General features: G+C 37.6%; 1 protein-coding gene across 4 annotated transcripts in view; it reads left to right on the top strand.

Moving 5' to 3' along the window:
• The window catches only part of LOC121853406 (general transcription factor 3C polypeptide 1-like), a 33,833-nt gene extending 23,060 nt beyond the window's left edge, over positions 1-10,773 (top strand). The window contains exons 26-35 of one of the 4 annotated variants that reach the window (XM_042347491.1): positions 447-597; positions 1,280-1,431; positions 1,767-1,896; positions 3,041-3,197; positions 3,659-3,953; positions 4,468-4,608; positions 6,143-6,429; positions 8,751-8,897; positions 10,284-10,376; positions 10,537-10,773. In XM_042347491.1, the coding sequence (XP_042203425.1) occupies positions 447-597; positions 1,280-1,431; positions 1,767-1,896; positions 3,041-3,197; positions 3,659-3,953; positions 4,468-4,608; positions 6,143-6,429; positions 8,751-8,878 (1,441 nt within the window). In that variant the 3' untranslated portion in view covers positions 8,879-8,897; positions 10,284-10,376; positions 10,537-10,773. Of the gene's footprint in view, positions 1-446; positions 598-1,279; positions 1,432-1,766; positions 1,897-3,040; positions 3,198-3,658; positions 3,954-4,467; positions 4,609-6,142; positions 6,430-8,750; positions 10,377-10,536 lie in introns of all 4 variants that reach the window. The other 3 variants (XM_042347490.1, XM_042347493.1, XM_042347492.1) reach the window with 3 other exon arrangements.
• The last annotated feature ends 2,575 nt before the right edge of the window (positions 10,774-13,348 follow it).

Below are 13,348 nucleotides of genomic sequence, written 5' to 3'. Positions count from 1 at the left end.
ATCCTTTTTTTCTGTACCTCAGTTCTTCCAGACAGTTATACAGAATCTGGTACTGTAGTGAAAACGAGAATTGCAGTGTGGTGAAATCTTCATATACTGCAATGGACTTTAATAAAATGGACTAACCTCTTACAAATAGTCAGTTAGAAATTTCATTTATAATATATAGTCAATTAACCCTTTGACGGTGATAATTTAACCCTTTGATAATAATGATACTATATAGCCATTTGCTGATAATGATTTAACCCTTTGATGGTGATGCTTTAACCCTTTGACGATGATGATTTAACCCTTTGACGATTCAGTCTAATGATATAACCCTTTGATGATAATGATTTAACCCTTTGACAGCAATGATTTACCCTTTGATGATTATGATTTAACCCTTCCGGACTCAAATGGTTGAATAGAGGTTTTACCATTTTCTTTGTTCTTTTTACCAGAGTTACATTGGAGGATTGGTGTCTGCTGGAAGATGTGTTGAAGAAGTGGGAGGAGGACGGTGAGAGTCAGGAACTGCTTGACATGGTGGTGGAAGTCTATCAGTACATCAACTCTTGCAAGGACATTGGTGCTTCTATTAATAATCTGAAGGTAGAGATATGCGGTACTCTATATTTTTTTGTGGAGAGGAAATGACAATTTGTGCATCGCCTGAAGATTAGGCACCTCGGCTTATTTCACCTGATTATTAAGCACCCCAGCTTATTTCACCTGATTATTAAGCACCCCAGCTTATTTCACTTGATGATTAAAATACCCTAATGCAATCTGGAGGGATTAAATTAGATAACGTTAGTGTCAGGGTGTTTAATAAACTGGGGTGTATAATTTTCAGGTAATCCCAAATTACTTTCATTTAAGAGCTAAAAATAAATAAAAACCAATATTGTCTGAGCATTTTTTTTAAGTGAGTTAACCCTCTCAGAGAATGACCCACTAACCCTTCTCAGCCACAGGATTGAATCTGTGTATCTGACTGGGAGTGAACAAGAATGAGGTGAATAAGAGATAGAAATATAGAGTTGAGAGAGAGAAAGAGAAATGGTTGATGCAATGATAAAATTGGATAGATATATGGAACGGATGAACACAAAGGATGAAAAAATAGAGATATATGGAATGGATGAACACAAAGAATGAAACAAATAGAGATATATGGAATGGATGAACGTAAATTATGATATAAAACTCAGCTGCTTCATGAGTAGAATATCTAAATCTGAGTCTTATATGGATAATCCCTGATATTTACCTGCTATTTGGAAATTTTTAGGAGATATTTGAGGATCGGCCTTTTAGCATCACTGGGGTGGTGGCAATGATGGAGAAGACACTACTGGTGCTGCGTGTGGGTGTCGCTGTGGTGCGTTGGGTCACCATGCCATACACGAAACCTTGGCTCATCCATACGAACAAAATCACGAGGTAAGTCACTGCAATCACTGAAGTACGAGATTCATCGGTGACTTAATATGTTATTGTATGTATATTTTGTTATTTATTTTCTGTACTTTTATTGTATGTATATTTGTTATTTACTTACTGTATTGTGTTATTATTTTATATAGTTGCCACGGTCTTTTCACTAAGTGTCTTAAGCATTTCTGAATGTATTAAGTGAAGTATGACTGTAGAAAGAGACTGTACGTGAGTAGAGATACCGTACAGGCGTAGATGAATGTGTCCCAACCTATAAATTATCTTACTAATAGATGCAGGTGCTATAATAGTTGAATAAATAAGAATTATCCCCCCTGTAGAGTCCACCGTCAGAGTGTACGGCTACAGGGCGTCTACCGCATGAACCTGAAGAATGGAGACAAGGGCACAAACAGTCAAGACAAAGAAAACGCCACAGAAGTTAGTGAAGACGATGGCCATACTGTGGAGGTAAGGGGCAGTGTGCTGAGACTGGCATCCTCAGAGGGTTACTTGAGAGTAGACTGAAGATATATAAGAAGTGGAGTATTCATTCCTCACCTACACACACTATGAATGTATCCTGTACACACACACACACACACACACACACACACACCACACACACACACACTATGAATGTATCCTGTACACACATAGCCAAGGCAGTGGCCAAGAACGAAACCTTTCAGAATTTTTGCCTTCATGGATCACCTGAAGATTAGCCCCCAAGTGCTCACCTAAATTATCATCTCCTCCCCCACTCCTCCAGCTTAACCGGCCTGAAGTCTAAATACCCTGAGACTGGGAGGTTAATCTTCAGGTAACCTATTAAGTCTAAAATTAAGAAAAGTTATCATTCGTGGTCTCATCTACTTCACTGATACACGCTGGTTCCCAAAAACACTATTGAACCACAATTGAACTCCTGAAGGTTAATCTGAATTGCATGTTGAATTTATGTGATGAAAACACTTGTGGTACTGGCTGTGTATGACCTCTCTAGAATCACAACACTGAGATAGTCATATTCATACTCAGGCTTAAAAATTATGTTATGTTATTCCTTTGTTTTCTTTGTAATCAGAGTTCAGATACATTAAACCCCTTTTGTATGGGTTCCCTTCTGAGCTGAATAAAATCATCTGGTGTTGGCCAAATATTATATTAAAAGTGGCATCCCTGTAGTGAAGGGGTTAAGCTAGTGATTCCTTGGTCTCAGTTCCTCTTGGTTCTGCTGTCATGATCCAAGTTTGGTAATGCTTCAATGGATTTTGTTAAGTATTATCATGTACTCTATTACTCTTTACTGGAAGAAGTATACTGATCACTCGTTTTATGGAAGATAAACCTGGAGGAACTTATATAATGAAGATGATTCTACCACTTATAGAATATAGTGGAGTATGTGCTGACAGGAATACTTTCAGGAGATGTTCTACTTTATATTACAATCATCTAATAATATCCAGTTAAAGAAAGGTGGGGGTTGTGGTAGACCTTGCAAGAGCTACCAGCACGTAATGTAAAAGGTGTCATGATTTAAAAACTATATACGGTATCTTTTTTCCCGTATGTGTTTTACTCTTATGAATATATTGGTCTTTCCCTGTAGCAGGAAGGTGGCACAGCTGACAGGGAAACAACCAGCCCTCACCTCCATCCTGACCAGTCAAATCCTGAGCAGACGTCCTCCACCCTGCCTGCCGATGAAGCGTCGTCGGATCTCCCTGAAGTCAATGTTGCAGAAACCCATGACTTAGCTGAACAAGGTGAATCATTTCTTTATTAAACCCATGACTTAGCAGAACAAGGTGAGACAGTTCGTAATAAACCCATGACTTAGCAGAACAAGGTGAGACAGCTCTATATTAAACCCATGCTAATTATTATAGTTTTTATCCACTGAGTTATAATGTACAGTACTAATCTTATGTGAGAAATTGAACCATTAGACAAAAGAGAGTGGAACTAATGAGAGAACAGAAGGAAACAGCTAGTGGAAGACAGCAAGACACTTGTAAAGGAAAAATGTAAATATAAAATGGAAATATAAATCACTGAGAAAAAAATAAACAAAGAACATATAAAAAAGGACTAAGTGACTTTGTAGGGGGAATAATGTCAAAGATTTGATCCACAACTCATGCCTGTGGTTCTGTGGGCAACCTGGGGCTGTAGGCTTGCTAGTTATTTGTATTTGTCAAAGATTAATTATTTTTATTTCTTTCAGCTGTGAAAGGTGAAGCCAGTTCTTTACCCACAGTCACTAGCACCTCCCTGGATGACAACGCTGACACAACCATCTCATCCGATGGTGTCCACAAAACTGCTGCCATGGATGAGTCTGTCATGAAAACCGATCATCCCACCCCAAGCATCAGTACTTCAGACACTACTAATAAAACTGTAGATGACCCTCTTGAAGCCTCTAGCTCTTCGCAGTTAATGGACGGTAATGATATTTTTCTCCCGGCCTCGAGACGTTCGCGCAGGATTTCCTTAAAGAGCTATAAGACCAAAGAGGGTGAGGGTGTGGACCATTAGCCATGTTCGGCCTCTTTTGTTGCAATATTTTCTATATCTTCTTCCTTTTGTTCATTGTATTTCCTCCTCCGTCCACCTTTCTTCATGTGTATCTTCCCCTTCCTCCTCCTTAATCTTCCTCCTCCTTCCTCTGTCTTTTTCCATGTGTATCTCCTCCTTCCTTCTTCTTAATCCTTCTAACTCTTTCCATGTTTGTCGTGCATCTTACTCCTAACCATAATGTTCTGTGTAGCTGTTGGTCTGCTCTTTATACACTCACATACTTGGCTCTCATTTATGTTCACATCCAGATTATCCTTCAATTTATAAAAACTGTTGCATTCCTGAAAAGACCTTTGTAAATCAAGTGGATTTAAGTTCATCTAAATTTAGTACAGTAATTTGCCTTCCACATGATATTTTCTCACCTCTGTACTAAACCGTCTTACCGCATATTAAAAAAAATAATAATAATAATCACTATCTTATCTTCCTTGTCTAATATTCCAATATCTCAGGAGGAGGAGGAGGACAGATAGACGAGGGGAACTCTATACGCCACATTCACTCCTTCATGGCCATGCGTAAGAGGAAGTACAGGCGTGACGAAGAGGTGTCCAAGAAGATGGAGAAGACTATCAAACACCATCAGAATGTGTAAGGATTATGGTTCCAACGTTATGTCGGTAGTCTGTCGGCAATGTTAGTCCCCTCTTGGTGATTATGTTGAAGCTGTAAGGTCATCTTTTGTCTGTCTGTTTGTGTATGTATCTGTCTTTCTGTCTGCCTATTTGTGTAACTGACTTTCTGTTTGCCTATTTGTGTATGTACAAGTATCTGTCTATCTTTCTGTCTATTTGTGTGTATCTGTGTGTCTGCCTGTTTGTGTCTGTCTGCCTATATGTGTATATGTCTGTCTGTCTCCTCAATTTTCCATTATTGATTATTGCGCAGAAACCAACGCATGAATTTGGCACAAGCTGAGAGGAGAGTAAGACGCTATTACTCGTTATAATGTATTTTTATTGGATAGAAATAAATAGTTGACTAGTAGCAGATAAAAAGATGGCCAACTGGCATTACTAACAGGAAACCCTCCTAGTCAGTAATAGGTCTTGAATTAGGTTAGGGTAGGGTAGGGTAGGGTAGGGTAGGGTAGGGTAGGGTAGGGTAGGGTAGGGTAGGGTAGGGTAGGGTAGGGTAGGGTAGGTTAGGTTAGGTTAGGTTAGGTTAGGTTAGGTTAGGTTAGGTTAGGTTAGGTTAGGTTAGGTTAGGTTAGGTTTTTACATTTGTCTATCCTTATTATGTACTGTGAATATATTTTCCTTAATGTGTTGATTATTTTTAGTATTATTGTTGTGATCTTTAACCATAGTTTGGTATTTAGATCAATCTCCAGGTTACTTGTAAGCATAAAGGAACTCGGATATTATTCCAAGTGGAGGACTAAAGAACCTCTTGTGGGTGATGGGTGGAAGTGTGTCCATATGCTGCCACCAGGTGTGTCACACATGTAATCACTATAATTAATTGCAGAAGAGGAGAGAATAGGTTAAGGTTATTGATGTTACTTACAAGAATATGTTGACTCGTAATCATATAACATTCATCACCACCCTAAGGTAGGTAGGGAGTTATTCTAAAATTAAGGGAAATAAAACAACATACTCCCATGGTATCCTCACTTCAGCCCTCTTAGAGAACTAATGTTTGGCTGTAATTGGTGGAACAGCCTCTGGATATCTCTTGCTCCCTGGACACCCACTCCTCATAATATACCTAACCCACAGAGGCTCTCATATATGCCTCTGTACACATACCAGAAAAGCTTGGCTCCGGTGTTATGCTCACACTTAACGATCAAACAATGCACACTATATAACTGCCTTTAGGATATGACTAAGTTAACCTCAGTTGACCTGACTGAGACTACATGTGATCATTATATGTTAGGAATGTTGCTGGGGAAACACCACTAGGCTGGGTCCCCACACAGGTGCCCAGACCTTCTCTCCATCCTGTAGATTCTTCTTCTTATACAACATAGAACAATAGAGCTACTGTATGGAGAAGATACTGGAGATAAAGATTGTTTTGTATGTTTGTCTTTCATTTGATGTAGAGACACAAATGTTATACTTGGGGTCTGTGTGGGACATTACCATAATCAAATCTTTATTTCCTGCTCTAGTACGGACTATGAGGAGATCAGTGTGGCAGTACGACCGTGGGTTCGTCTCAATGGCACTCTTAACAGGCGTGTTCTGGATCGCCTTTTGGGTGCTGTCCTCAGCCTCATCATGGAACGGCCGGGGATTAGTGGAAGAGACATTGTGTGTCGTTTTTCTCCAGCCCTGCAGCCTGCACATACTCATGACTTATTAGAGACCCTGGTTCATCTCCATTGCATCGTGCGGGAACATCTAATTCCCTCGCATAAACCTTCTCTATTCTCAGACACTGTGGATTATATTCTAGGTAAGTTATACCTTGGATTTTATGGTGCTGTGTTCCCAAAGGATTAATTAATAGATATTGTACTCCTTTGTTGTCTGGGGTGTGGCAGCTGAGTGGGTACAGCACTTGGCACCTGTTATGGGGGCCAATGATTTGCATTCGGGGCCATCCCAGTCTACCTGGCTAGAAATGGGTACAGTAAAGTCTCACTTAATGAGTCACCAATTAATGAGAATTTCGTTTAATTATATTAGTGTTTTGTAATAGGAAAATTAAATTAACAAACTTATATTAAATTTAACAAGCAAAATTTTAAATGAAAAACTAGCTCCCATGTCTGCTTGCACCCTCCTCAAGACACATGCTACTGTCCAGTTATTATCTCTTTAAATATCACTTGGTTCTTGTATTATATACACATATAAATAAAACTTTAAACTGATCTATTAATAGTTTTCTTGCTTGTGGTATCTGAGAGGGAATGATAACAACTAGGTAAGGTGACTAGGGAATGGGTATTAACACTCAAAATTATATGAACTTATTGATCATCTTGTCATGTTCCTATACACCTTAATGAACACACATGTACACACCTCACCTGTAACCCACAAACTTCTATATCGACACTAATTACTACCAGGTGTTTAGTTACATTCATTAGAGAGGCGTAGAGTTAGGGGAGATATGATAGAGGTGTACAAGTGGGTAAGTGGGATTAACAAGGGTAAAATGGAAGATGTTCTGAAGCTCAGTAATAACGAAATAACTAGAACAAATGGCTTTAAATTAGATAAATTCCGATTCAGAAAGGATACAGGCAAGCACTGGTTTGGTAATAGAGTTGTGGATATGTGGAATAGGCTACCGAGTGCTATAGTAGGATCGGGGACGCTAGGGAGCTTCAAGACGAAGTTGGATAGGCACATGGAAGTGCTGGGATGGGTGTGAAAGGGATCTGCCCTGTATGGGCCAGTCGGCCTCCTGCAGTATCCCACTTTCTTATGTTCTTATGTTCTTATGTTAAAGAAAACTGTACACAAGAAAAATAATGTTTACTATAAAATTTTTTATTAAAGCATAACTATTCCAGCAGCAGCTGTATTTGTTAAGAAGTGGTGGTATTGGGGAGCTGTGAGAGAGAGATGTCATTGACCAAATGTTTTATCTACAAAATGAGTTTGATACGAACAAGAGGATTGAAGTCTATCTTAACCAAAGTTTATTAAGATAATCTTTAGCCTAAATATGTTTATGTGTATAACTGTTCTATCTCCCATAGTTTTTAATAATTATGAATTAGTGTGTGTGTGTGTGTAATTACTAACCTTGTTATGCACTTAAAGAACTTAGTTGTTGAAGCACAATACAGTAGGGTCTCAGAGTACATGAGGGTTAAGTTTCTGGGATTCCCCACATAAGTGCGAATTGGCATGCATTCAGGTCCCCCCCCCCTCATGTATGGGGGTATATTACATCCTGTAAGCCAGTAGTTCTTTGAATTGAATTGAAACAGTGCAAAACTCACCCCCTTGCAGGCCAACACTGCATAAATCCTCCTACTTTGTGTTGCACTGCAGCCAACAGGCAGGCAGTGGTCAAAGCCAAGTCAGCCTGGGGAGATGCATACCTCCCTAAACCCCTTCAACTCAGTCACCCCCAACTCTGCCCTCTGAGACAGATACATCTGATGCATCGCAAACAGTTATGTAAACACAGACAGATGTGGATGTGGGAGGCAAAGTCTATAAGCTGGGGGGGGGGGAGGAGGTCTCTTAGCTGAGCAAACAACCTGGACATTCAGGGTCATTGACATTGAAAGGGGGCTGTTATTCACATCAACATAACTATTCATAGTGCATTAAATTTTGTAGGAGTTCTCATTAATATATTTAATTCTGCTTGTTTTATGAGCTAGTGATAGCCTTGTATTCGAAAATAAAGTAGAAAAACCAATGTCATGTATAACTTCATTTATTGTTAGGTACCCGGTATATATTTATTCACACGATTTCAGGTTGCAATACAGTGATATCTCTGTTAGCTGGAACATTTAATGCAGAGTTTTTCCGGAGATGAGAGATTTCCGGGTAACGAGACAACTCTCTCAAACCTTGAAAAAATCCCACATCCCACAAATAACAGTAACTTGAAGATGAAAGGAATGTAGATGTGTATAGTAATGAACTAAAGTCTAATTATTATTGTTTTGTTTAGGTTGTTTCAAGAGGCGTAGATGTCAGGTGAATCATCACTTTGGGTTGGGGTCAGTTTAATAGGAAAAGCTTGTATTGTACTAAGAATGATTTGTTTCTTATTGCTGTTTTCACTTGTTTTTACAGTTCAAGCTGAGATTCACGACTGCGATGACGAGCTGCTTTACGAACCAACCGTAGATGCCATTCTCAAGTTAGCCATGTTCATTGGAGATAAGAAATATACCCAGGACTTCTTGTCGGGAGATAGATGATAAAATACTGTGTTGTGTGGTATGATATTGTTAATTCAGTATTACCTAATTGCTGTCTAGTATATGGAAGGTGTACAGTGTGTGTTGAGTTGTTTTGTGTTGTGTTACTGGAAGAAATGCAGATATTTTTATTAATTACTCACAGTGGAGTACCGGTACATTTTGCAAAAAGAGATACAGTACTGTAACTTTAGTTTTTGTAATGGGTTTGATTAGAAATGCAAAGGTGTTCATCCAGAAACGATTTTGGAATACCAGTACAAAGGCAGATTTAAGTTTAATGTACAGGTTAGGATAGATTAATGCACAGGTGTTATAATTTCTCCATAATGTTACATTTTGAAACATTCATTTCAGCTGTTGATGTAATTTACTCATGAATCTTCTCTAAAAGAAAGACAATTCTTTAGTTTTCTTTCATAAGGAATTGTGGATTTGTTTATTTTGGATACAGTAATTATTAATTCAGATGCTGTACATGATAATCACATTAATGAAACCCGTGGACAGTATTCAGCCACTGTATCTTCACATTTGACTGATTTATTGTTATAAATTTATTTTTGCTGTAATATCCTTTTCAGTTTGAAAGTTTGCTTCCAGTCCAAATGGCTTCTGGTGAATGCTTAATAATTTTTATGTTAGTGTTTCTTGGAAGCTCACTCGTCATGTTTACTCTTTCTTGCATCAATTAAAGTCTAAAGGTTATTACTGTATTACACCAGAACCTCAGCATACGTGAATTAAACTTTTGCGAGTTGTACTTTCCGTGAATAAGCCTCAGAGGTTTAAATCTATTAAAGTAACATAAAAAGGTGTGGTGGTTATTTTAAAAACTGCGGGTGTTTGTCATGATGTGACGTCACGGTGTCCTGCTGCTTCCCACGTTGCTGTGTTCTCCTTCCAGTCTTATCTGAGTTGTCTCTGCTGTAGCCAGACTGCATGAATTCTTACTCCTCTTTCCTCCTGAGCAATTATAACTTTAATTATTACTTTGTTATGGGCTGGCAGATGCATCTCTAAGGCTGTAATTTGGGTCTGGATCGCTCTACCCAATGTTTATTAAAATGGAAAAAACAGTTCCTGTTACCTACACAACCTGCTTCAAAAGACTGTGAAGAGGGGAGATTTTAGACTATGGCCAATAGTATCAGAGGGTTAACTGGTGGTAGTGTGTCTGGTGCAAAGAGAGTGAAGTAAGTGATGACTATAAAGAACTAAAAAAGAAAGCCAGACAATTGCCAGTCACAAGCTTTTAACACCAAGATCCAGCCCCTCCCTCCACTCCCGTCCCTCTCCTCGTCAACCAGCCCGGGCATCATCTAAATTACCTCTCCCACGCTTATGACCTGCCTCTCCCTTCATTCCACTGATATGGTATACTCACCTGCCAGTCCTTCATCAGACATTCTGGATGATCCCGGTCCAGAGGTCTTAAAGGAGGAGCAGTAATATCTTCAGTATCATTACTGAAGCTTCTACAGCATCTCATTATGAGGTAAGAAAAGTACACTTTATATACATAAGTAACACTGCTAATTATTTTGCTCCCATAATGTTGATAATGCACTTATGACTGGGATAGATTATATATTCTTCCCAGTCATAAGTTTGTGAAAGGAAAACCCAATATATTCATATGCACGTTTCATTCACAGTGTTGCGTGTGAGGCGTGCATTCGTGTGTGTGTTGATGGCACAATGGTAGTGATATGAACCATGTGGGGCAACGAGTCTCCATTACTGTGATCCAGTTGACTTCCCTAACATCATACCTGTGCCACATTCACTTCCTTTCTCATTATTTCCTTTTTATTAACACAATACATTTGTATAAAGGAACTGTACATACCTCTATAATATTTTGAGGGTTTAAGTAAATTTTTTTTCATCAATTTATGATTTTTTTGCCTTCAATCCCTAATTTAAGGTATGATATTAAAGGTTGTGTATTTAAGAATGTTATTTGCAAAATCTTACATTCGCAAGCATCCCAGGAACCTACCAGGTATCCCTTGTTAATGCTGGGGCTTTGATGTACTGGTTTTTTTTTTTTTTTTTGGTTATGAGAAGCTGGATACTGATTTCTAAGGGAGATGCTCATAATGCTATTTAAATTGTTCAATTTTTCTGGCTAGTGTTACAAGGTGCAGTAAGCTCACCTAAGATTTCTTTTGGTACTACATGTTACTTTTTTACTTATGATAATGTATTGAATTGAATTGAATTGTAACAGTTTATTTAGCCAGAAAAATACAGATACAGAGCGGATAATTCATAGGTTTACAATGTACTGAATTTTGGTTGAAGCTACAGATTGTTGAATAAACTGAAATTACCACAAGTCTTGAAGTAACAAATACTGGACAGTAGTAACAGAGGAAATGTTTTACTCTACAAAACTAAGGAGTAATTAATTTGAATTTATATCTTGGGGCCAAGTAGTTTATGAGTGATTGGTGTATTAGTTCATTGTAATTACCCACTCCGTAATATACAAGTATCTAATTATATATTGGCCATCAAGACACTACTGGAGACCATTATTTTTTATTGTTAGGAGAGTCAGGTTGAAGCTCCTAGTGGTTGGAGCATTTAGTGGGTTCTTGAAGAATTTCTTGATATTTGACTGCCCCTAAAATAATCTTGACAGCATTACATAATTAGCTTTAGTCAGTGTTTTTATTTCACTTCAATAAGAATTTTAATTCTCAGGGTATTACATAGTTGTTATAATTATGCAAGGATATCTCAAAATATGTAAACACACAGCCTTACAGATTTTCATGGGAATTATGTTTGTACAGTTTTACAGTAGGATGAAAGGTGATTATTGAGCCAATTTCATAGCAAAAAGTGAGTCTTATATGTGGTAAAATATAGTAACTGTAATACTTATTCAAGATATTTGGCCCACAACCTTACATTAGGTGTGAACTTTTCAAATTCAATGTCAAGTAATGAGGAAAATTAAATATTTTGCAGATACACTACAGGTATCCCTTTTTATCTGAATATTCAATATCCAAAAATTTGTTTATCTGAAAATTGTATTCTTACACGTCTTTTTCACCTGGAAGTGATCCTCGCTTATCCAAAGATGGTCTGATCAAAAATTCAAATTAATTCAAATTCAAATGAGCGCACCCTCCTCTCTCCCTGTGGTGAGCCCTGACACCCATCCAATAAGGTAATGTAACAATTATACAGTATGTTTGATTTAATTTAGGAATTAACATAAAGTAGTAGAGGTACTAAATTACAGTAGTTAGGTAGGTTTTTGTTGTTTGTGAACTGATTTAATTTTTTTTGTAGGTACTGTATATTATTGTTTTTTTCTCATGTAATGTTATTCGTTACGTGAATACAGTCAAATTTCCAAAATCCAATCCTCCAGAATCCGTTAGTATCCAAAATTTGAATGGAAAAATCCCGCCACGTGTTACTGTTCTGTATTGCTAATGACTTCTACTTTCCACAGATATAAGGAATTAAGAAAATAATATGATTTTGAGCAATTTGCATATAGTTATTACACTTAAACTGTGTATTAAAAGACCATGTTGTTTTGGTATCCAAAATTGGGATTTTCCAGAATTCAAACAGGGCTTGTTGGTCCCAAGCAATTTGGATTTGGGAAGTTTGTATTCACTTAACAAATGGTTTTCAAGGAATCTAACCCATCTGAATAGTGAGGAATACCTGTAATACTTTATTGACTTGAGTTTGGTTTAAAAATTGCACAGCAAATTAAATCAATTTAGAAAAGTTAATTTCAATACCTGTTGAGGATACTGTATTTGGCTCACAGCCTTACATCAGGTATGGACTTTTCAAATCCAATGTCAAGTAATGAGAAAAATAAAAAAATAGCTAATACTACATCATAAATTGAGAACAAGTCCCACAATATACTTTAGATCATATATTTCAAATAATTATCTAATGTCAGTCTAGTATATTCATCCATTTATTTTGTCTGTGTTACCACTACTTCTATGATCATACTAAGTGTGGGTGATTGCAGTGAAAGGAAATTTGCAATCTAACACCTGTCTCCTGTGACTCACATTATTAAGTTCATTTTTACCTGAAGGCTACTGTATATTTTAGTCATTATTTGTTGTTATTATACCAAAAGTCATAAGTAAGGAACAACCGAGCTTTTATCTCATGTCAGGATTGTCAACCATTAAACTCACACGACAAATACTTGAGGGACACTGCACCTTCATGGACCTTTTTGTGAACCAGGTCCTTTCACTCAGTCTCACAGTGAGGGTCCTGGGCATTGATTTAGATGTATTTTAATCAATACCTGGATGAATTAACTATGCTTTTGGGTTTTGTGGCACCGGGAAGAAGCAACATTTATTTTTGTAGGATGATTTCCTTAGTGGGGGGTGTCTTTTAATATTTGAAGCTTAGATTTTCCTCCTTACTCTCCATATCTAGCTGGCCTCAGATACA

Source organism: Homarus americanus, unplaced genomic scaffold (assembly GCF_018991925.1).
Source record: "Homarus americanus isolate GMGI-L3 unplaced genomic scaffold, GMGI_Hamer_2.0 scaffold4896, whole genome shotgun sequence".
Lineage (NCBI taxonomy): Eukaryota > Metazoa > Arthropoda > Malacostraca > Decapoda > Nephropidae > Homarus > Homarus americanus.
The sequence above is the reverse complement of the archived record's forward strand: the minus strand, read 5'-3'. Positions and strand labels throughout refer to the sequence as shown.